The sequence below is a fragment of the Schistocerca piceifrons genome, chromosome 5, assembly GCF_021461385.2.
Source record: "Schistocerca piceifrons isolate TAMUIC-IGC-003096 chromosome 5, iqSchPice1.1, whole genome shotgun sequence".
Classification (NCBI taxonomy): Eukaryota; Metazoa; Arthropoda; class Insecta; order Orthoptera; family Acrididae; genus Schistocerca; species Schistocerca piceifrons.
In genome coordinates, this window is record NC_060142.1 from 475,115,586 (window position 1) to 475,141,000 (window position 25,415).

At 38.4% G+C, this 25,415-nt stretch overlaps 1 protein-coding gene across 2 annotated transcripts in view; it reads left to right on the forward strand.

Annotated features, from left to right (window-relative positions):
• Positions 1-25,415, forward strand: part of LOC124798288 (structural maintenance of chromosomes protein 6) — a 218,138-nt gene that overhangs the window by 36,186 nt on the left and 156,537 nt on the right. For both annotated transcript variants that reach the window (XM_047261615.1, XM_047261614.1), the window contains one exon: positions 4,959-5,154. In XM_047261615.1, the coding sequence (XP_047117571.1) occupies positions 4,959-5,154 (196 nt within the window). The remainder of the gene's footprint in view (positions 1-4,958; positions 5,155-25,415) is intronic.

The window sequence follows — 25,415 nt, forward strand, 5'->3', positions numbered from 1 at the left end:
GGGAATCAATAGTAGGTTCACAATGGCTGCAAGTAATGAGGTGCTCTGCAAATGAGGATTTGTTTTGTTGTGGTATACTTTTTGGTAAGTAGTTGCTCTTGAAATCTTATTTTGACTGTATAACCATTTTGTTCGGTGCATATTCGGGGACATTTACTGTAGATGAACTTATACACATATGAGGTAGAGAATAAACTGTTAGTTGGTTGTTCATTATGGACAAACAGGTACTGAATCCTATCATGGGTGGAGAAAGTGGCTCTAACATGATGCCCTTTGAGGAGGTTGGCTAATCTATACAGTATATCACCAAGGAAAGGGAGAGTAGCATAGCTGAATTCTGAAGGAGTGCTATAAGGACTGAGAAACATAATTTATCCCTCAATCAAATGAAGATTTGAAATCATGAGCTCAGTTTACAGTGTAGGTTGCTGAACCCTTCCACAAGCACTCTTGTGCTGTTAATTTGGTTTTCATACAATGAATATGTCATCTATGTACCTACAGTAAAAGATGATTTTCCTGTTGGGGGGGGGGTTGCCGTTTGAGGTATTTTTGCTGTAATGTGTTGATGAAAATGTCTGCTGAACAGTTGGCTAAGCAGTACCCCATTGCTAGTCCATCTTTTTGTTGATATGTTTATTATAGACATCATTTATTATACACATCTCATCATCTCACCCCATTAAACACAAAAATAGCCATTTTTCGTCAATGATTCATCAAGTGTGTAACATCCCTTTACACCCTTAACATCCCTTTACACCCTAATTCATTAGAATGTAAAATAACTCATTTGAAACATATCGCTGAAGCTAATGGCTATAATGCCAAAGTAGTGGACAAGCTATCTTGTCAAAAATCAGTAAATTTTAATAACACAATCAGTCCTCACAGTACTCTTTCCAAATTCAGCTTGTCACTGTAACTTTTCTGGGTGATGTATCATACAGACTAGCCATCCTCCTTAAAGGGCCTCTTGTTAGAGAATATTTCTCCACCCATGATTGGATTCAGTACCAGTTCGTCTCCAATGCAGGTGCGTATGAACTCATCTGTGCCCAGTGCCCATGAACATACATCGAACAAACTGGTTGTGCTGTTCAAAATAAGATTTCAAGAGAAACTGCTTACAAAAAAGGACATAATAACAAAACAAATCCCACTTTGCAGAACACCTTTGTGCTAGCAGCAATTGTGAACTTACTCTGGATTCCCTTCAGATTGTACATTGTGAGCCTAAACTTAAAAATCTAACAATTCTGGACGTGTTAGAGGTAATTAAATTTCTGAAGCATTCTAAAAATTTAAGTTGCAGTGACCAACAGCTTAAGAGACATCAAATTTTTATGACACTGTGATGCCTGCTTTTTTTGCATTTGAATAATTGCCCATTTCTTGGGTATACTAATTTCTCCACTCACTGTTGCTTCGTACACATTCTTATCTTTATCTTTCTTACCCCCCCACCCTCAACCTCTTCTCATCCCATCCCTTTTTTCCAGTTCCTTATTTCCTTCCGTTCTGTATTTCCTCCCCCATTCACATTGCTACCACTCTGCACTTTCTTAGATCTTGCTTGTCCCTCTTAACTTACCTAGTGATCCACTCACTCTGGTGTTCACGTGGATACACTGCTTTGTCTTTTTACATGTTATACGATATGTTTGTGATCATCTTCCTATCTCTGCACCACTTTCCTCTTCATCTTGGTGAGTGTTTATTTTTGTTTTATTCTTATTTCTTACCTCAATAAAATTTTATAGTGATTTTGAACTCAATATAAATTTGAATGTTTTTACTTAACTCTACTCATCTTGTTATTCTGGGCTGCCCTCCTGGTCCAAACTTGACGATTTCATATTTTATTATTGAGGCTTCCCTTTATCTGACTAATGTGGCTCTTGCTATTTTAAGGCAAGTATGATAATTTTCATGTCTCACCCCTAGCTCAATATCGCTACTAAATAGGCTCGCGTACTTTCATGTAACAAAAACAGTTTTGTTATTACTGCCAGGTAATCTGAAGATGCGCCAACTACACAAAATGCATAATTATCAATAAAGCCTTTTGCAAAAGAGACTTTTTTTCGTTTTGGAATAATTAATTGCTGTTGCTGCACCAGGATCATGGAGTGGAGTGATGGTTATCAATAGTTGACCATTTCTTTTGCCCAAATTGTAATATTGTTCATCCATCTTAGTTAATATATTCATCACGTCTTTGTTGACTTCAAAACTCATCACACATTGCTTAACTGTGTCCATTAGTTCAATAGATTTTCATGTTGTAGGAAATGGTAAAGGTTCTGGTTCATCCTTGCCTTCACTTACTTCTTGTTTCTCTGCCATATTTTCCTGCTAGACTTTTATCAGTTATCATGGACTGACAGAAAGCCACACCTTTGTCACTTCCAGCATAAGCATCAAAGCTAGCCTTCTTGAAGCAGTGCTTTCTTGCATGGAATCCCAGGTATTTCTTAGAAAATACATACTATCCAAGATTGTCACCATTCTCAATGTAGTATGAGGCAAGAAAGTCTTTTCTGTATAAGAATTTTCCTGTATTTTTGTTTCAGGCATTTTTTTAACATCTACGTTGAGTGGCTGAATGTGATTTGTACAGTTTGGAGAAGAAAACACAATGTTCATGTTACAAAGATTGGCTGTATCTTGGGGATACGCTGCACACTGGTCAATAAACAATTCGCTGCACACTGCTCAATAAACTGGATGTTTTTCCTATTTCTAACATCCAACCTTGCATCCTAGGCATACAAGAATTGTTTGAATTTGGTTGCTGTTACCTATGCTTTCTCAGTAGATTTACATTCACATGGAAATGCCTGTACATTTTTAAAGCTTTGTGGATACTTCACCTTTCCAATTATTAATGGCATCAATTTTTCTGTTGCACTTTCATTACAACATAATAAGACAGTTAGTCTCTATTTACTAAATTTCCACCATGACCTTTCTCTCCTCTGAACTCAAGAGTTTTCTCAGGGAGAAAATAAAAAATAAACCAGTTTCATCTGCATTAAAAACATCATTGGGATTGTATCTTTGTATGATTTGTGGAGGAGTATTTTCCCACCACTCAACCGTATCAATGTTTTCATTTCCTGCCTCACCTTTACCTCATTTATACAATAAATTGTTTGAGTTCTTGAACTTTTGGTGCAACCATTGGATGCTTTGAAGTCTGAGAGTCCCAACTTTTGTGCCAAATGTATTGTGTTACCCGAACGACAGTACCATTAGTTGGAACAATCAAAGCACGAGCTTGCCGTACCCACTTCAGTAGCACGTTTTCCATTTGTGGAACTCACTGTCATACACTCATTTTTGTTTTCCATCTTCTCCTTCCAAATGTACTACTTCAGTTACTTTTCGTTTGCTCATTGTGACATTTAATGTTGATGGAGAAATGTTAAGTTTTTGTGAAATATCAACAGTCTTCTTGTGTGGATTGTTGTCCACTTCCTGAATGATGTTCCATGTTTATTCATTTGTTAACTGTCTCACTGTATTTTTGATCATGACGTGCTGGTGCTCTGTTTCACACACACACACACACACACACACACACACACACACACACACACACACAAATAAAATAAAAACACAGACTGAGAGTTAGTCAAAAGCTAAATCTGAACATAGAACACTAGTGATGGAGTTACATGCTAATAAACATTCGGTTTATTGTTCAGCCTCTACTGAAGTCTGAAATTGTGGGAGCTACTGCCAACTTATATGAACTAGTTCTGCACATCATTTTAATTGGAAGAAGAACAGTCTTTCCTACTCATCCCAACCGGTAAGTGTCTCCTGATCTGGGATTCTGGGTGTCTTATCTGAACATTGCCCCCTTTTCCTGAACATCACTAGTCATTTTCCTTCACCCCTCTTCCTTCTCCTTCAGCCTTTCTGCCAGAAGAAGGAGCCAGTGGTTCTGAAAGCTTGCAAACCTTAATACCTTTTATATGTGTGTTCTCTTGCTGCTGTTTGGCTGAGTAGATTATTTATCTAGCCATTTACATAATAGCAAACAAGCTGTATAATATGTAAAGTAGCCAGCACTGAACAGGTCTGCCTCTTCTCATGTTTCTTCACCATGCGGCTGCAGTTGTCCTACTCCCATTACACTCATAACTCTCTGTGACAAAAAGTTGCAGCTGTCACACATATACTGTCAAAATTGGATGGAGGGAGAACATATAAACAAGTTGTTTTAACATGCATTAATACTTTGTAGAACGGCTACTTAGAAGGGTATTGGGCTCAGGAAAACAGATATTTATGCCATTTTTAAAGTGTTACTAACACACATAAAATTGATGTATCTTCAAGAGAAGGGCCAAGCTTCAAGATTTATTTTTCATACTTACTTTAGTTCTTTGATAGATTACAAATTTTAAAATAATGATGACAGAAAGCATAATTATCCTCCCAAGTAAAAAGTTCAAATTGAGTTATTGTAAAAAAAAAAAATTGTTCTGTCAAAAATTAAGTAATTGTAATGGGATAAAGAGACCTTGATATGAATTGATCCTATCCTAAATTTTCTCTTTCATGTATTTAGTTTTTCACTTATATAACTTTGCATCATATGATTTATTATTCTTTGTTTCTCATTTTATTCTTTTTTACAGAGGCCCACTCTTCCTTACTTTTCTCTGTTCTAAATGAATCTTTTTCTGCCTGTTTCATCTCTGTCATTCACTCAAATTCCAAGCTCTGCACAATATTTTTGTTATCAAAGTTAACAAACAAAATTAAATCTTTATTTATCAATTAATTTATTTTGTTAGTTTTAGCTTGACCTTACATATTAAATATGGTGGCTTTTCAAGCAATTTTGTATTGCTTTAACGGGTTGCTACGTAAGTATGATATAGCCTTTTATCTGCCCAAAATTAGTAACGATAGTTGATGTTTGCATTTCATTGCAGTTAGAGGTACCAGGAACGATTGCAAAAATTCACCTAAAGAATTTCATGTGTCACGCCAATTTAGAAGTGGATTTGAACCCAAGAATAAATTTCATTGTTGGAAGAAATGGGAGTGGAAAAAGTGCAATCTTGACTGGCGTCATCCTTGCTCTTGGTGGCAATGCCAGTGCTACAAACAGAGCTTCATCAGTCAAAGGTAAAGTCCTGTTCTGGCACATATTGGTGCTTCATGAACTGTTGTAAGTGTGATTTTTGTAGAATAGTTTGCATTTAGTGGCATTGTAGAATTTAATAGTAAAATTGTAATGTAGCTTTCCACTTCTAAATCATGTGAAGGGAACAAAATGAGGTAATAAAACTTTTGCCTCTCTGAAGAGCTTGCTTAATAGCTACAGAATGGCGAATACAACATCTGATTTGAATACCTAGTCACATGCTGATGCTGTAGGACATTACAACTTTCAGGATATGGACACTATAACCCAATGTTTAGTACTTGTCACATTTGAATCAATGATTTGCATTAATCATAAAACACTATGTAACCAAATCGAAATAACAAAATCAAACAATGGAAAATCCAGGATGGAATGTAACAATATTAGAAAAACGATAGTTGCTACTCATCATATAGTGTAGATGCTGAGTTGCAGACAGGCAAAACAAAAAGACTTTCACAAAATAAGCTTTCAGCCAACAAGGACTTTGTCAAAAATAGATGATGACACACACACACACACACACACACACACACACACACACACACACAGCCACACAGCCAGACGCGACTCACACACACATGACCACAGCTTCAGCTGCCACAGACTGTGGTCATGTGTGTGAGAGTTGCATTTGCGTGTGTGTGTGTGTGTGTGTGTGTGTGGGTGCGTGCGTGCGTGCGTGCGTGCGTGTGTGCGTGTGCGTGCGCATACATTTGCATGTGTGTGCGTGCGCATATGCGTCTGCGTGCCCATGTGTCTGTCGTCTATTTTTAACAAAGGCCTTGTTGGCCGAAAGATTATTTTGTCACAGTCTTTTTGATGTGCCTATATGCAAGTCAGCATCTCCACTAATGGAAATAACATTTGTTGTTGAGATTTCTGTCTTAATGAATGAAAAATTTTCTTGTGAGCCATACATTAATGAAAATCCTCTAGATGTTTAGAATCCCGTTGAAGTTTCATCTTAAGTAGTTGAAGGTAGGATAGAGGATTAGAAAGAAATTGGTGTGATACTTGTACCATAAGTGAGGAAAAGCTGATCAGAACGGCATCAGTATTGTGTGAAGTATCTGGAAACAGCAAAGCAGTAGTGCTGGATGTTAGCACCAAGTTCTAATGTAATAGGACAGCTGTGGAGAGTCCAGATGTGAGTACAAATAATAGTGTGAAAGAGTACAGCCATTTACCATACAGATGAAGCATTGTGCAGCATGCACCCGCGTACACACACACACACACACACACACACACACACACACACGAAGAAGAATGCTGTACCTCAGTTTTTGAACTTGCGTCTCTCTTTGGAGAATACACACCTACAGCTCACTGTCATCTATTTTTCCTTATTTTTTAGCATATCTCAAATATCAGGGGCACTCTGTTCCCTGGTAGAGCACACGCAAGATAACTTGGCCCCTGTGCAGACTCTCAGCTCTGAGCTAGTCCACCCCTTTCATTCCGAAGAGGCAGCTGCCTCCACTAATGATCGTTGCACACCGTCAGTTATGAACGAAATATTCTCAGCCCACTTGGGCACAGCTAGTGGCCAATTTACTACACTGTGGAAACAGAGACGTGTGCCAGCTGCTGTTGCTATGCAATCTTTCTCAAATGAGTTTAAAGAAACTATTTGCTAAAGAAATTTATTCTCTTGCATCTCGTAGCTTCGTTCATCAGCTACATGATGAAGTGTTTATCATTTTGTTAATTATCATTGTTATTGAGGTATTTTGACCTTAAGTAGGCTATTACTATGAAATTTGATTAGTTTGCAATGAAAAACAGGGGCCAGTGCGTGTTTGCGTTTGGTGCATGTTAGGTCATACATTGTTGGATATTGAGATTTTATTTCAACTTGAGATGAGATCTATATCTATCTTCAATCTCAAGAAAATGAATTCCTCTCGCATGCGCAAACAATGAAGTAAAAATGAAGTGTTCATAACATGCCTCATATCTCATAAACGACTTGAGATACCGAAACGAGTGTTTGGCAAATGATAGCATGCAAAGCATAGGCTATTTTGTCTATAGTTAATGGACAAAACTTGCTTATGTACCACAATGTGCAAGATCATTTTGCCGTAAGGTTAACATGCTAAACTTGCTTATCTATCACAATGCTTGGGTAGCTACAGATTTTTTCAGTGAAATAATTTCATTATTTTAAGGGCTATTGATAATAATAAAATGAGAATTAGTATGGGTTCACGAGAACATAAGTGAAGAAAGTAGATGTTTGTTTTATATTGAGCATGAGCTTTTCATAAGCTATTGACATGACTTGTTCTCGGTTGTTTGTTTATTTTAATAAAAAAAAAAAAAAAGAAAAACTGGCTCAAGATTATGTCACAGTTGCATGTGGATTAACATGTTAGTGTGGTGAAATTGTACAAACGCCTCTGTGTTTTGGCACAAGAAAGTAATTTCATTAGAGCAACAAGAGAAATAAAGAAAGGTTTACAGCTCAGTCAAAAATAAACCATTCCTTCTGTTGAAATTTCAGTGTAATCCTGTAACCTGTTGTGTTTTTAGTAATAAACAGTTGACTTGTAGAATTATTGGACATACTGGTACAACCAGTTGATACACTTGTTTGCAGACTCATTAACTGTAGTTTATAAGTTCTACTTTTGAGTAACTGTCAGCTTTTGAATGACACTTCCCCTATGATTTGCTGTCCACTGACAGTGGAACCTCCACCACTATTGTTAGCCCATCCCCTATCACTTTGTCTGTGCAGGTATGAGCCAAGTTTTTTTTCTTATATGCACGCTACAAATGATTTATATTGGTGAAACAATAAATAATGGAACTGAGTCTCACTGTTCTTCTCAATAAGAATGTATTTGAGACTGGAAAAATGTTTTAGATATTCAGTGTCCTGATTTGACAATAATATATGTTAATGGATCTAGGATATGAAAGCCACTCTTAATTATATTATAGAATTTGCTGATTATTCTCCCCACCCTGCTCCTCTCTCTCTCTCTCTCTCTCTCTCTCTCTCTCTCTCTCTCTCTCTCTCTCTCTCTCACACACACACACACACACACACACACACACACACCTTTTGGGATGTTTAGCATTTTATTGACTCTGATTGTTGGAGGGTACAGTTGCTGAATGACCATGGGTCACATACGACCAGTCTGTCACATGCTTGGCAAATAGATACACCAAGAAGGGATTAATAATGGTTACACATTCTAGGGAATATGTTCTTGAAATTTTGCAGCAACATTAGGATGCAGATAATAGGATATGATTAGCTTTAGTAACTGGTATTAATTTTTATCATTACGTTGTATCATACCCTCATCACCACCACATTCATCAGGTTCAGTGTAATGCTGCAAATACACAAAAACATGATCTTGAGCAGTTAATGCTATAGGCTGAAAAGGGTGTTAGAAGACTTGCATGTTTTCAGACACTTTGTCAGAAAAGGGTCATCATCACAATCGCCTTCGTCATTGTCATCATCATGATGTAGATCAGTTGCTGCTTTTTCCGTGATAAGCTGGTTCTGTGCCAGCAAAATTTTTTATCTCTGTCTAGTTTTCCTTCCTCTTTTACTGCCTGTTTAGTGGTATATTTCCATACATTTCTGGGCCTGCCACGGTTTCTCATACCCATTATGCCTCAACCCTCAGCAGTGCCATCTGCTTTACTGTATTTATGTGCCGAGAACTGTCGTTTTTAGACCAACTGGTCTGTGATTACTAGGTTTAATTATTTGCCAAAGACAGCAGTTTGTAGTCAGTAGATCTGGTGTTGGTGATGTTAAAGGAAATCTTTCACATTTCTCTTTAATGTTCTGATTGCTTTAGGAAACTATTATTTTACATCTTGTGGTAAAGTTGAATAAATACATCACTAGCAGTCTACACGTATGTTTTAATATTTTCTTTACTTGCTGTTTTTGTACTAGTTGCCAGACGAAGAAAGGAGTTTACGTCTTATACTATGTTTCCAACAATGTTGAGACAAGATGTTGGCTGTCTGTTCCTAAGTCAAGTCAGTGTTCATCATATTTTTCACTGCCTCGTATGAGAACAGGGAGACATCACCACCAGAGGTTAAATCCCCTAGATAATGTTTCTGGGCTCACTTTGTGTCTTTTCTCTGATCAATATTGAGATCTCATATTTCTGTCACCAATAGAAATAAGGTAGGGGAGAGGCTGAAGAGGATACACTCTTGTCAGACGTGTTAGTTTCCATTATTGACTTCACATTCAGTTGCTAGAATTAAATTACTTTTTTCCTTCTTTCAAAACCTATATAGCCACATGTAAAGCACATTACAGTTTCTTACTTTGTTCTTAGATAATGCAAGTTATTTTGGAAATAAACTCTTAAAACAGAATAATAGGGTAATTGGTCACAAATTGATATTAATACAAGTGTTGATGGAAAACGCAAAATTGTAAGCTTTGGCGGCTGACGGGAGAATGTGTGACACTGCAGCACAATTTCACCACACAGCTGGCAGGGATAATGGGGAAATGTTGATATCAGAGCATAAAGTTTTTGCAAATTTCATTCCGTTTACTCAACTCGACAGTAATTATGCCTCAAGGACAGGTGTGTGAATAGTATATGCAGATGTCAGCATTTGAGAGAGGACATGTAGTTGGGCTCAAAGAAGCCATTTGAAGTAATTGTCGAATCACTCAACATTTGAATAAGAGCAATGGCGCTATTCGATGATGTTGGCAGGAATGCATTAACTCTGGTCAAACACATCATCAAGAAGGAAGTGGTCGACGTAGAGAGACAACAGAATGTGAGGACCGAGCACTTGTCAGAGAGGCATTCAGATCCCTGGATTCATCATTACCATTGAACGATGTGCAACTGATGACCACAAGGACCATTAATAGGCAGCTCACAGGATGAGGCCTGAGCTAACACCACTCCTTGCACTGACGACCATTGGCCACTATACACTAGCAAGCCTGTTTGTAGTGGTGTTGGGCCCATTTGGCATGGTATCTCTTTGACTGGAGTAGAATTGTCTTCAGTGATGAGTCTCACTGTGAAATGAGCTCCAGTGACCAGAAAAGATGTGTCTGGAGACAACCTGAACAGCAGTGGGATATCAACTCGACTGTTGCCTGCGATCTGGCCCTACAACCAAGATTAATAGTCCAGGGTGCCATTTCATTTCATTGCAAGACCTCTTTGGTTGTCATCTGTGGCACCCTCAGAACACAGCGGTATGTCAATGACATTCTTGCTTTTCAGCAAAATAATGCCCGCGTGCACACGACGAGAGTTTCTGCTGCTTGTCTAAGCGTTTGCCAAACCCTACCTTGACCAGCAAGGTCACTGGGTCTCACCCAGTTGAGAATGTTTGTAACATTATGGGCAAGATCCTCCAACCAGCTCGATATTTTGATGATCTAACATGCAAATTGGATAGAATTTGGCATGATATCACTCAGGAGGACATCCAACAACTCTATCAATCAACATCAAGCTGAATAACTGCTTGCATAAGGGCTAGCTCATTATTGACTTGCTCAATTTATGAAGCACTTTCTCTCAAATAACTCATCCAATTTTTTTCTTTTTTTTTTCTTTGAGTATATCTATGCTGTAGTGCCAAAATGTTATAACTGCCTGTTTAATACTGTGTTGGTTCACCTAAGGAATGATTGGCAGCAGTTCTGCGTAACATGTATTCATCATATTTTGGTAGCTTTCCAGCGGTCTGTGGCATCAGATGTTTATGCAGTAGGTCACACAATGTCTATAATTATGGAATGGTGGTATATGGGTGTGGAGGTGGTGGCTGATAACATCCCAGATGTGTTCCCTCAGGTTTACACCAAGCGAATTTGGTGGTCAAGATTTCAATGTGAATTCACTGTCATGCTCCCCATATCGCTGTGACACAGATAGTTATCTTTGTGGAAGATATCTCGCAATGGGGTGTGACAACAAGCACTAAGGGGAGTAGATAGTCCAGAATAATGAATGTACTTGTATTCTACAACTGTCATGGTGCCTTCTATTATTACCACAGGTAACCCATGTGAATGTCCCTTGTAGCTTAAGGCTGCCATCACAATGTATGCCGAATGATGTACTCTGAACCAGCATTCTACTCTGTCATCAGATCAGCCACTTATCACAACAATCCTACGCTACAGAGTGGAGAAGCATCCGACCCCTACGCTCTGTGATGTGTAGATGTCAAACACCTTATCATTTAATTGCTATCATTTGATTGTGGTTTCACCATCCTTCAGCCACTTTCTGTAGATGCTCACTGGTAGAACAACATCTGATCAGCATTGCTGTTCCTGCACATGTTCCCAGGCACTGTGTCATAACATCTGCTGTTTGCCAAAGACTTTTATGTGATTGCATTCCCCATTTGCGGCCCATATCATTGCTATTAGTGTTCACTCCACTTACATACTCTCCTTACAGTTCCATGTACTCGCAACACCACAAGGTGACATTCAGTTTTGAGCTGGGCAGTGGTCGTAATGTTTTGGCTCATCAATGTATGTTGTTTCTGTTTTTCTCCAGTGGATACTTGTTCTGTGTGCAGTTTCTGCTTTTGCGTCCTTTATCTGACCAAGGATTGACCTTCTGATGTTGCTCAAATTGCTTGTTTCTTCTTTCTTAGGAGCCTTCCTGATCTGGTGGCTTGATATGTCACAAACTGAAAAGTGGTGTAAAGATGCCTGGAAAGAGAACTGCCATTGCCCTTCTCATGGAGTAATTTTAGATTTGTATCAAATCAGTGTGGATTTTAATATTTCAAAACAGTTTCTGTGAAGAGCCAGTAACTACTGCACATTAGATGTAAAACTTCATATTTAAAGGTTGTCAGTGTCACCAAAGTTATTGTTCAGCCATTCGCAGATGACACAGAAACTTAAATTGAGTGTAGTGTAAGAGAAGTAAAAGTGCTGAACCCTATTGTCAAATTTTCCTCTACAAAGGAAGATGCAACAGTAATGCAACAGTTTCTCACACTGCTGCAAAGATGAAAAACATAGATATTAATGTCTGTGGCATAGATAAACAGCTGAAATCACTGAAAGTTAACAGTCACAGCACCCGATGGATTCAATATCAAATTTTGTTCAGAATTTGTAGCTGAATTCCCCCTCTTTTAGCCATAAATACGATCTGCGAAGGAGACTGCTTACAAAACTAATATATTATAGAATATTTTTAAAGTGTGTGGGACTTACACCAACGTACAATAGATCCTGTGAAGAAAAGAACTGCCCAATGGTTAGAAAAAAACAAATCACATCAGCTACACGAAGAGCAGCACAAATGATCCACAAAACTACTGTCCAGTATCATTGACATCCAGTGGTTGTAGAATATTAGAACATATTCTGTGCTCAAACATAACAAAGCGTCTCTAACGGATTGACCTGCTCCATGCCAGCCAGCATGGATCCCGAAAATATCAGTGTGGAAAACCCAACTCGCTCTTTCCTCTCATGACACCCTGAAAGTATTGGCACATCACAAAATTCAGAAAAGTAATAATTATGTCTACATCAGTGAGCCACCTTTGGAATCAGCCAACTCATTTAAATACTTGGACACATAGCCTCTGACATAGATAAAGCAGGTGGCAGATATTGGTTCATTGGTAGGATACTGGGAAAATACGATCTGCAAAGGAGACTGCTTACAAAACTAATATATTATAGAATATTTTTAAAGTGTGTGGGACTTGCACCAACTAAGATTAACGAGGGATATTGAATATATACAAACAAGGGTGGCCTATATTGTGACAGGTTTGTTTAACAAATGGGAAGGTATCATAGAAATGCTGAAAAACCTGAACTGGCAGTTGCTTGAAGACACACACAGGCTATCCTCCAAAGGGTGCAAAGTTCCAAGAGTAACTGACAAATGTAATGGGTTAGTGATATGCACATATACAAATGGCGGTAATATTGTGTACATAAGATATAAAAGGGAGTGCATTGGCAGAGCTGTCATTTGTACTGAGGTGATTAATGAAAAGGTTTCCAATGTGATCATACCAACATGTCAGAAATTAACAGACTTTGACTGCAGAATGGTAGTTGGAGCTAAATGCATGGAAATTCCTCTTTGGAAATCATTGTGGAATTCAATATTCTGAGATCTACAGTGTTAAGAGTGTGCTGAAAATACCAAATTTCAGACTTTATCTCTCACCACGGGCAACACAGTGGCTGACGGCCTTCAATTAATGACCAAGAGCAGCAGTGTTTGCATAGAGTTTTCACTACTGATAGACAAGCAACACTGCATTAAATAATCACAGGAATCAATGTGAGATGTACGATGAATGTATCCTTTAGTACAATGCGACAAAATTTGGTGTTTATAAGCTATGGCAACAGCTGCAATGCCTCTTGTGGGCTTGTGATCATGCTGGTTGGACCATAGATGACTGGAAATCCATGACCTTGTCAGACGAGTTCCACCTTCAGTTGGTAAGAGATGATGTTTGGGTGAGGCACAAACCCCATGAAGCCACGGACCCAAGTTGTCCACAAAGCACTGTGCAAGCTAGTGGTGTCTCCATAATGGTGTTAACTGTGTTTACCTAGAATGGTCTGGGTCCTCTGATCCAACTGAACCAATCATTGACTGGGAATGGTTATGTCTGGCTACTTGGAGACAATTTGCAGCATTGGTGGACTTAATATTCCCAAACATTGATGTCATTAATGTCATTTCATCAGGATACAATTGTTCACTTTTGGTTTGAAGAGTATTCCAGACAGTTCGAGTGAATAATGTGGCCAGTCAGATTGTCATACGTGAATCCCATCAAACATTTATGGGACATAATCGAGAGGATAGTTCATGCACAACGCCTTGCACTGGCAACACTATCAAAATTATGGATGGCTAGAGAGGCAGCAGAGCGCATGTTACTGCAGGTGACTTCCAATGACGTGTCCATATCACATCTAGTTGCTGCACTATGCCAGGCAAAAGGAATTCCTACCCAATATTAGGAGGTATCCCATGACTTTTGTCACCTCAGTGTACCTTAACCTTCTACCTATCATTCCCGTAGGTACTGCAAGATTTGATTAATTACTATGTACACAGAAGCTTTTAAATATTCTTCCTGCCCTTTGTTTGCAAATAGAACTGGAAGAAAATGTAATACATTGGAATATGGGCAGTAATAAAATGCACAACATTCAATGACTTGATATAAAAGAGGTCTTATTGAAGCTTTGGGTGATGTCATATTATCTGTTTTATTAGTATCTATGTTAGGACAGAGCCCAGTGCCACTGTGTGTGGTGTCATTTATTAATGTGCTTTCTGAAATATTACTTTGTCTGAAAATACAGCCACAGTCTTGTACTTGTATATACCACCCTTCTGTGCAAGTGATATATCCTCTTATAGATATTTATATATAATTTTGTACTTTGCAGTACAATATTTACGTACTTTTAATTATTAAAACTTTAATGCACTGATTGTTAGTTTCACGTATGCAGAGGTCCATCTACCTTAGGGAGAGCGGTACTGCAGCAGCTTTTTGTCTTTGTACATTGTTTAGTTGAGTGTTCTCTCTTGAGTTTCTGTCAAGAAGTGAATAATGTCTGTGTGTTTATCTTGCTTGACCAGTGATTAATTAAATTTTCTAAGTGCTTGCGCATTTTTTTCTCATTAGCTTTTTCATTGTCTGGCTTTCGCCAAGTAGCTGTTTATGTATCCCTTTTCAGCAGTGTAGTTTATTTTTTTTGTTAAGTGCTTTCAGATTTTATGTTACTAGTGTAAAGTGTAAATTTTGTAGACTAGATTTTACTTCTATTATTTTTATTTTTCTTGTTTATATTTGCTGTACATTGCAACTTCAATAGCATAACTGTCAGGTAATTTTGTCTCTTGCTGAAATGTGTCTGTTCTTTCTCAATTAGTCCCATTTTGTTTTTATTTTTTGTGATTTTATACTGTTTTACACAGTATGAAATGGATAGGGGCTGTACCTGTTGTGTGTGAATGAAAGGAAAATTGGCCACTGTTCAGAAACAGCTAGAATCTGTGTTGAGCATGGTGACAGGCTTCAGGCTACTGCTCTGAGCTGCAACAACATTGGTACACCAGTGATGAAGACTGTGATACCTTCGGTGCTATTGAAATCCATCTGAAAACTGAACTGTCACTGCACCTTTCAATGTGCAACATCTGACCCAGTCTGTCTTCATTCGAGAGTGAGTGGCAGCTAGTGCTGGGTTTGTAAGTCTCTGGGTGGAGGATGAAAGCGGGAGTTGGCCACATGGCTGGCTCCATACACATTAGCATCAGGTATGAGGTGCTACCCAGTGTTTATAAAACATTGGAGCCAGACTGTGATGCCTTGCCTATTGCGCCTGTGGCCAATTTTCCTATCAAGTCAGGACAAGTGCAAATGGCAGGTACGCTAGTCATTAGGAGCTCCAGCGTTAGTCGGGTAATGGAGCTCCTTAGGAAAATTGCAGGCAGATCGAGAAAGAACGCAAGTGTACACTTGATACGTTTGGGGGGATGTCTCATTTGAGGTGTGGAAGAGGCCATGTGTCGGCTATTGAATGCGCTGAGTGCAATCAGCTAAAAGTCATGGCACATGTTGTCACAAATGCGCAAATGATGTCTGTCAGCTGGGTTCTGAGGCCATCTCGGTTCCTTTCACAATTGGCTGCGGTGGTGAAAGCTGCTGACATTGCATGTGAGATTGAATCTCAGATCATTACTTGTAGCATCATACCTAGAGTCGAGTGGGGTTCTCTTGTTTGGAGCCAAGTGGAAGGTCTAAATTATAGGCTCAGTTAATTCTGTGCCGATATTGGGTGCAAATTTCTTAAATTCTGCTGTAGAGTGGTGAATTTCAGGGCTCCCTTCAATAAGTCAGGGATGCGCTTCGTAGAGGAATCAGTTACTAGGGTAGTGGAGTACATTGGGCATGCCCCCATTTTTTAGATTAGATGAACCGCTGCTCGGGCTCAGTGATGAATAGCATGCCAAAATCGAAAATGGGTCAGCCACCTTATTTTCAGAGAACGCTCTTCCTTGCAGATGGAAAATAGAAAAGTTTAATACAATATTAGTAAACTGCAGACGCATCCATGGTGAGTTCCCAGAGTTAGTATTGCTTATTGAAGATAATAATGCCCAAAGTTGGTCAAACAACCCTACATTCATATCAGAATACGTGTTGCAAAGATCGGTTTGTTGCCAGTGATGGTGGTGTATTTACTGCAGTAAATAATATGAGAATAAGTAGTGAAGTTATTATGGATCCTGGATATGAAATAATATGGGAGAAGTTAAGCATCATAGGTGAGTCATACATGGCAAGCTGATGGTTTTATTGACCACTTGCATCAGCAAGTGTAGTTATAGATGCACTTCAGAGAGAACTTTCAAAATACTGTAAATAAGTTTCCTGATAACTCTACTGTAATTGCAGGAGACTTTAATTTGCCAGATATAGAATGGATGAGTCATGTGATCAAAACTGGTGCCACATATAGGGATTTATGTGACTTTATTCTGAATTTCTCATCAGAAAATTATCTCGAGCAGATAGTTAGAGAACCGGTTCCTAGCAACTAACAGACCTGAACTTTTCGAATTAGTGTAGAAGGTATAGGTGATTATAAGGCTGTGATATCATTGATGACTAAGCATGCTGCAAGGAATGTTACAAAGAAAGGTAAGAACATATATTTTTTGCATAGCAAAAGTGACAGGACACACTTTGCAGAGCATATGTTCAGTTTTGAGGATGAAATTATGGTGCACAAATTGACAAAATTCAAAAGACTTACAGAGGTTTTAGTAGCTTCATTAGAAAATTGTTGTAAAAGCAAAGTATGCTTAATCACCAATGTAAGCGAATTCAAAACCTAGCTGACAGACAAATGTTGAATGATGTGTAAATGTGTGTAAGGAGAGCAAAGAAAGAAGCATTCATTGAATTTGAAAGTAAACTCCTGAGGCCATGGTTTTCAATTTTTTTGAGTTTGTAGTTCTCTTGACAAACTATGTTGTTTCTGTGGCTCCCCTGAAGGATACATAGTAAAAATTGAAATAATTAATAAAAAAATATGATTAAAATACTACTCACCTCAATCCAACACTTGAACTTCTTCTTTGTTACACAGCTTGTCAAATCTTGGCACCAAATGAGATACAGCTAGCTACCTTCATTTCCATTTCAACACGAAGTCTTTATCTGTACTTGGTTTAAATGACAGCCATTGCTGAAAGTCCACTCCCACAAAGGTAGGAGGTTGCGAAAAGAACTAATACCTTCAATGTTCACTCGCTCAAGCTTGGAAATTCCTTTCTTGCTGAGTGTCACTGACGTCATTGATGAAAACTTTACTTCTATTGAAGGATCTGGTGAAAGTTCTCTCAACTCTTCCTCTCCTTCAGTACTGGATTCAAAAGGAGGTTATTACTGAAGGGATTTTGTACCATTCAAATGTATCACAGTTTCCAGGAAACATGAAATGAACATGGAATTCAGATAAAGTCCCTTCAATTGTAAGAAAATGTCTACAGTAAGGCCTGCCTCATGGTCATTATAAAATGCTGCAAACATGGACAGTAATCGATATCTCCTCCATCATTCATTTTTATCTTCCAAAACGGAAGCTTTCTTCTGAAGGTCAAAACTTTGCCATTAAGCTGAATGAAATGAGTTTCACTTCCCTGCAGGTATTTAAACAACGAGTTTAACTTCTCAAATATGTCACATAAGTATGTGAAACTTTATTAGAAAGTCAGTGTCAAGAAAACACTTAGCACTGGTATTATTTTCTTCTTCCAAGTAAGAACAGATTTCTCATTTAAGTTCAAAAATGTGTGATTATACATTTCCCCTGGAAAGCCAATGAGGGCTTGCTGTGTTTCCTCCCAAGTGTGTGTGGCAGCTTGGCTGTAACATTATGAGTAGGGAACACTGCACGGCGGATCTTTCAGTGTCATGATGTCTAAGTTATCTTTGATTGTTCTTCTTCCAATACAGTCATCTTTTAGTTTTTGTTCATGTGGTTTGGCTACTTCGTTCCATGTACGAATTTATTCTTATTGATTTTGTATCCAGGCAGGGTGATGCTGTAAGGGAGTGTCTCACTACTTCCAACTACTGAATGTCAAACATGCCATTGGTAATGATAGTCTTGTTGTTTCAACTATTTTCATCAGATTTGAAGATAGATCCAAATATCAGTAACTCATGAACTCATAACATGACAGTCAATACATCCAGTCACATCAAACTCGACTTAAGTCTAAGATTTACAATCTTCATTTGTCTTGAGTGTTTACATTGTAGTATGTCTGTTTTCTCTGAGGTGTTCATGACACCTTCAAGGGGTGTCACTCATGTTTTCAAGAAGGGCCATGGGACAGATCACGTAATTATAATCCTTTACTGCTGATGTTCATCATCATCATCAGGATTTCCTTCCAGCAAGCTGGGTAGGAACTTAGTGAATGATATGCCTCCATTGATTTCTGTCCTGGTATATCTTTTCCCTCTCCACTACATTCCATGTTACTCCTCTCCTTTTGAGATCTTCCTTAACCTGGTCTGTCCATCTCTTTCTAGCCCGCCCAATTGGTCTTCTTCCTGGTACCTCCATCTCCAAATACTGGCATGGAGGTCGAGTTGGGTGTGTTCACTTCACGTGATTGAACCACTTCAATCTCAAAGCACTCATCCTCTCCTCTGTAGTCAATGTCACCTGCAGGTCTCTCCTTCCATAATCATTCCTGACTCTTTCTCTCTGGTTTTTTATAGAGCTCACCTAAGGAACTTCATTTCCCATGCTTATATTTGACTCTCTTCTCTCTCATTTATGACACAGGACGGCAGACTACACATCATGATTGGCAGGAGATAAGTTTTATACATGGTCTGTTTAGCTCCTAGAGGGCTTTCCTTATCCCAGATTAGATTTCGTACTTGGTGGAAAAAGCTAGATCCTTTTGTTATTCTGTTTAAGATTTCTAGTTTGGAACTCCCATTGCGTGATAGGATGCTACCCAGATAATTGAAGCTTTTCACACATTCAACCTTCTCCCCCTCCACTATGATGTTAACAAGGTTTGGGTGTCCTGCTCATCTTCATTGCCATTGTCTTGTTCCTACTCACAGTTAACTTGAATTTTTTAAATTTTATGTTCCAGTAATCTAGTCTCCTCTGAACCTCCATTTCCATCTCTCCCCGAATGGCGATATCATCAGCAAAATCAAAAGCATTGAGATCTTCATTTTCTTCTTCCTTGATTTCTTTCATGATTGTGTCCATAAGTGTAATGTGCCATGCTGAACACCTCTCTTTGTCTTAAACCATTTTGATCTTCCACCTCCTACTTGTACACTGCTCTCATAACCATCGTACAGCATCTGCACTTTTAAATTAATAAACCAGGAACATTATGTTTTCTCAAGCATTCCCACATTATATCCTTTGGTACCTTGTCATATGCTTTTTCCAAATCCACAGATGCTACTATCAAGTCCTTTCCTTTTTCCCAATACTTCTCCTTTAACTGATGGAGGGAGAAAATGAGATCTATTGTTCCCCTATTACACCTGAACGCATACTGTTCCTCTAATTGGTGTTCTAGAAGTCTCAACAACCTTTTTTCTATGACCTTTTCCATTATCTTAAGGCAGTGTGATATCAGTGTGATTCCTCAGTAGTTGGTACTTTTCTTTCTACTACCTTTCTTGAACAATGGTATTATAATTCTTTTTTTCCATCATCTGGAACTTTGTTTCCTTTCCATATCACCCCCAGCACCTGGTGTAACCATTGCATTCCATGGATTCCTGCAGTTTTAATCATATCTGCTGTCAGCTCATGTACTCCAGCTGCCTTCCCACTTTTCATCTGTTTCAGGGAATTCTCTGTTTCTAACCAAGAGATTGGATCCTGCTCCTCCTCTAATTCAATGACTTCGGTGTCACTTTCTTGTGCACCTTCTCCATTCCGTAAGAGTTCAAAATAATTATTCATCTCTTCTCTGATACCTTTCACGCCCCTCATAATATCCCCATCCTCTGTTTCAATCACTTTAATGTCTTCTCTATCAGACCTTATACTTTTCAATAACCCATATAGCAGTTTTTGGTTCCTTTTGCTATCCTGCTCTAGTTTCTGGGTGAATATTTCCCAACTATTCTCCTTGTCTTCTTTCACGATTCTCTTTGCTTGTCGTTTTTTTTTTTTTTTTTTGTCAGTATTCTTTCTCCAGTGTTGTCATCTTGTGTTCATCTCTTGGCATCAGCCCCTGGTTCTGATTTCTTTTTTCAAGCTCCATGTTTTTCTTTGCCATATTACATTTTTAGTTGTGTCTTTTACGCTATCGTTCCACCAACTGGTATCTTTGTCTTTCACTTTACCCTTTGTTTTGCCGCATATCTGCACAGCACTTTTTAACTATTTATGTTTTAAATAGGTTCCTTTCTTCCTCTACACTACCCCTTTCAGTTTTTAGTAATTTTTTTGCTACTAGATGTTGAAAACTTTTCTTATTTTCTTCTTCTTTCAACTTCCACTCCTTAATTTTTGGCATTCTTTGTACAGCATTCAAACTTTTCATCTTATAATTTAGATCATCTACTAGTAACCTGTGGTCACTATCCACGTACTCACTTGTTATGACTTTAGTGTCCCTTACTTTTCCTCCAATTAATTAGTCTGTTAATGTATAGTCTACAACTGTCTTAGATTTGCCATCCCAGCCATATCTAGTAATCTTATGGCTATCTTGTTTCTTTAAGAATGTATTCTTCACTAAAAGATGATCCCTTATGCACAGATTTAGAATTTCTTCACCCTCAACATTTCGTCTTCCATATCCAAAAGGGCACCTCCTCATATCCATTTCTATCCATGCTGATCTGAGCATACAGATCCACAATCATCATAATGTTATCTTCTCTTGCTTGGTCTTCCAGTTCTTCAAGGAATTTTGTTTTTTCTTCCTCACTGCATCTTTGTTTAGGTGCATACACTTGGAGTATAGTAAAACTATTCTTTCCCAAGTTCACTCACTCTTGCTCCAATTATCCTTTCACTTACAAAGCTCACATCTGTAACTGGCTCAATGTTTTTGCGAAACACAAACCCCACTCCATTTTTTGCCCCTTTATCGTGACCCTGCCAGTATAATTTGTACGTAACCTCTCAGCAATTTAGAGTTTTTTCCTACCACTTGGTCTCACTAAAAAATCCAAGGATATGAATCTTTTTCCTCTCCATCATGTCTACAATCTCTTCAGTCTTTCATGTCAAGGCTATTACATTTAATGTTCCCACTCTCAACTTGTTTTTGTCTTTTTGTTGGGTTCTAGTTCTCTGTTCTTGTTTAGTGTATCTTCTTGCATTCCTTGGTTTTTCTTCAGGCTGAGAAGAGCCGTCATTCATTCCAGGGGTACAAGAAGTGCTGTCTACATTAGGTATTCTTAATCTGAGGCATGTTCTTTTATTGAAAGCAATAACATTTTTTTCTCATCTGCTGGCCTGCTAAGCCTAACACATCTGAGGATTTTCTTTCAGGTTTTACTCCCTCAGCCTTTGAAGATCCCTCTGCACCACAAGGCAGTGGTTCCACTCCTCATTTGCCCGTAGGAGGGAAAGGGTGCCTCCTCCGCCAGCTGCGCCATACCAAAGCTTCCATCGTAGCTGCCGTTAAGGACTTTGCCTTATCCATGACAAGGGTTGATAATGGTAAAGAAAAAGGAGAGGTTTAGTATAGGACAGGATAGAAGACAGGTTAATGATAGGTCGTTGTGGGACCTTTGGCCTGTCTGGCATGGGTGGTAGCTACGATATTGCCGGCATAGCCCTCCGGATCCAGAGCGCGCAAACCTCCTCACTTGCACGGATAGTGCTATGTTAAGGTGGTGTCGCCTGAGGAGGTACTGATGTTGATCTGTTGTAGAATTATGGTATGTTTTACACTCATGTATTAATGATGTTTTTAGAGATCAAAAATAGTCTCTCTAAAAATCAGTGTGGATTCCCTAGAGATCTTGCGAAACAATGCTCGTTCTGTTCGTTCATGAGATCCAGAGTGCCATAGACATTGACGTCCAGGTTGATGGCATTTTCCTTGACTTGGGAGGGTATTTGATACATTTCCACATTATCATTTATCAGCTTACAGATAATCGTATCAGATTTGTGACAGAGTTCAGGATTCTTTACAGGCAGAACTCAATATGTTACTCTCAACAGAACAAAATCAAAGGTAATTTGTGGAGTATTGCAATGAAATATGATGGACTGTTACTCTTTGCAGTATATGTAAATGACCTGGTTGATAACGTTGGAAGCTTCTTGAGGCTCCTTGTAGATGTCATTGTTGTCTGTAAGAAGATAGCAATACCAGGAGATGGGAGTGAACTGCAGGAAGACCAGCAGAGGATTGATGATTGTTGCAGAGACTGGCAATTGACCCTGAATGTAAATGAAGGTTGCATATTACACATAAATAGGTGAAGAAATCCACTATTGTGTGAGTACACTATTGGTGAAAGACAACTGAAAAGTGTATCTAACATAAAATACCAAGGATTAGCCATCCAGAATGACTTAAACAGGAATGCCCACATAAAACTAACAGTGGGTAAAGCAGCCACCAGACTGATATTCGTAGGAAGAATGTTACGGAAATGTAACTCAACTGTAAAAGAAGTGGCTTAGATGAGATCCAGTAAAGAACAGCAAGTTTCATCACAGGATTGTTTAATCAGTGCGAGAGCATTTCAGAGACACACAACAAACTCAGGTGGCAGACACTAGAAGAGGTGGTGTGCGTCATGGAGAGGCTTGCTATTGAAATTGGGAGAGAGTATGTTCTGGGAAGTGTCGGACAACATATTTCTTGCTCTCACATTTGTATTGTGAAATGACCACAGTTAGAAAATCCAAGAAATTAAAAGTAATAGAGAGGTTTGCTGACAATCAGGAAAGGGCCCAGTACATAGTGGTAGCAGAAGCACCCTCTGCATTATGGTGTGTTGTGGGGTATAGCTATAAATATACGTTATGATTTGTGGTAATTAATGTATGAAGATAAACATTATTATCCAATGGTGTCCCCAGCCCGTGCTCTAGTGGCTAGCATTGCTACCTCTGGATCACAGAGTCCGGGGTTCAATTCCTTGCCTGGTTGGGGATTTTCTCTGCCCGGGGAGTGGGTGTTTGTGTTGTCCTCATCATTTCATCATCATCCTCATCATTTGTGACAGTGGCTAGATTGGACTGCGAAAAAAAAATAAAATAAAATAAAATAAAATTGGACTGTGAAAAAAATTTGGACTTCGTACGGCACTGATGACTGCGCAGTTGAGCGCCCCACAAACCAAATGTCATCATCATTATTATCCAGTGGCAAATTTGACTGTCTTTCTGAAGGCAGCAGAGGGATAAAATGTCATCAGCCTGGATTTCTACGGTGATGTCAAAGCAAAACAAAAATATACTTTACCAGATAAAGTGGTATAGACTGTTTAAGATTCACCAAACATCTGCATACATGGAAATACATATAAAGCATTTTAACTGAGCAGGTTAAGCAGCTTTGTACAAAGTAATTGCCTTTCTGCCAATTTATTATAATTGTTTGTAGTTTTTTGAGTGCAGATGGAGTGTAGTAGCAAAATCTTTATAATTGATTACCCATGCTATTGTATTTAATACAGTCTGCAACTGTTGTTTCTTAATTTCAGACTTAGCTCCTTCCACATCATGTAGTTTCATCTTGAAGGAACACTATCAATGTACCAGTAAATGAATAAGTTGAACGCATTGTGTTAAGCTTCTCTTCCAGCTCAAGTTCTTAGCTTTCAAAAGAAACTTAGTGTGTCTGTAAAAGAAGGAGTGTTTTGTATTCAGAACAATAATGAGGTAAATGAAGTCTGCAGCATGTCCCTCTTGTTATTCAATCTGTACCTGGAGCAAACACCAAAGGAAACCAAATAGGAAGGGAAGTTTGTCAATGACATTGTAACTCTATCAGAAATGGCAAAGGATGGTTGAGTAAAATGGTTATAGAAAGACAGTTTTGAGAGGAAATTAGAACAGAACAGGACCGTGTAACATGTAACAGTTTTTCGATCAGTACAATTAATGTGTTTCATCAGAACGTTAGGAGGTTGAAAAAAGAGTTTGATGAGCTCCTGTGCCCTAGACGATGTGGAAAATACAGAAGTGTTAAATGTACTCTGTCTCTATGAACACCTATGATCACTGGGATAGAAATGTTAAACATAAGAGATTATAGACTAGCATCATTTTCGTAAAGAGCGAACATGGAAAAAGGAAGAGTTACGACATGAGAAAGGTGGAGACAAAGTCAAAAATATTTGTAAAAACAAGTTTTTGTGTAGGGCTGAACCTAGAATCATGTGCTTGTGAGTTGTTACTGCAGAATATTTGTTTTGTAATTGTAACATTCTACAGATCCTTTCCAGGAAACTTTCAGCTATTTATGAGAAAGCTAAATGTATTCTTGAGCTACCTATCAGACAAGGAGAAACATTTGGTAGTTTGTGCAGATTTCAGTGTGAATTTATTAAAAGATTCTGACAGGAAAAATGAACTTGAATCATTATTTGCCTGTTTCAGTCTGATTTCAGTGACAAATTTCCACCTCACATGCAACAGTATAGCTGGAACCTGACTGATAATGTTTTTATGGGCAGTGCTCTGGTTGGAACAGTTAATGTGTATGAGAGTGTCAATGGACCATCTTAGCAACTTACAGCTCTGAGGCATGTTCATACAAAGCAGTGAGAATAGGGTACACTGTTAAGTTAAAAGAGGTAGTATGGAATGAGATACATATAGAAAGAGATGTTATATGAAATTCAGTATGGTACATAGTAAATTTGTGTCATTTTTTTTGAAAATTAGTTAAGGAAGTGAGTAAGCCATGTATAACTGAAGGGATTAAAATTTCATGTAGGAGAAAAAGAAGAATTTATATAGTGGCCATTATAAGCCAAGCACTGTTGTTACTTGCATTCTACAAAAAAATACTGTTATATTTTAAAGAAAATTATTAAAATGTCCAGAAATATGCACATCCTGACAGACGTTAGCAATACAGTAGCAACACAAGTAGCAGCAAGTGGCTTATTTAGCGTTCATATAAGTGTTGTAGTCAAGTTGATAATTTGTTTGAGTGTTCTTAGCGGACTTGTTTAG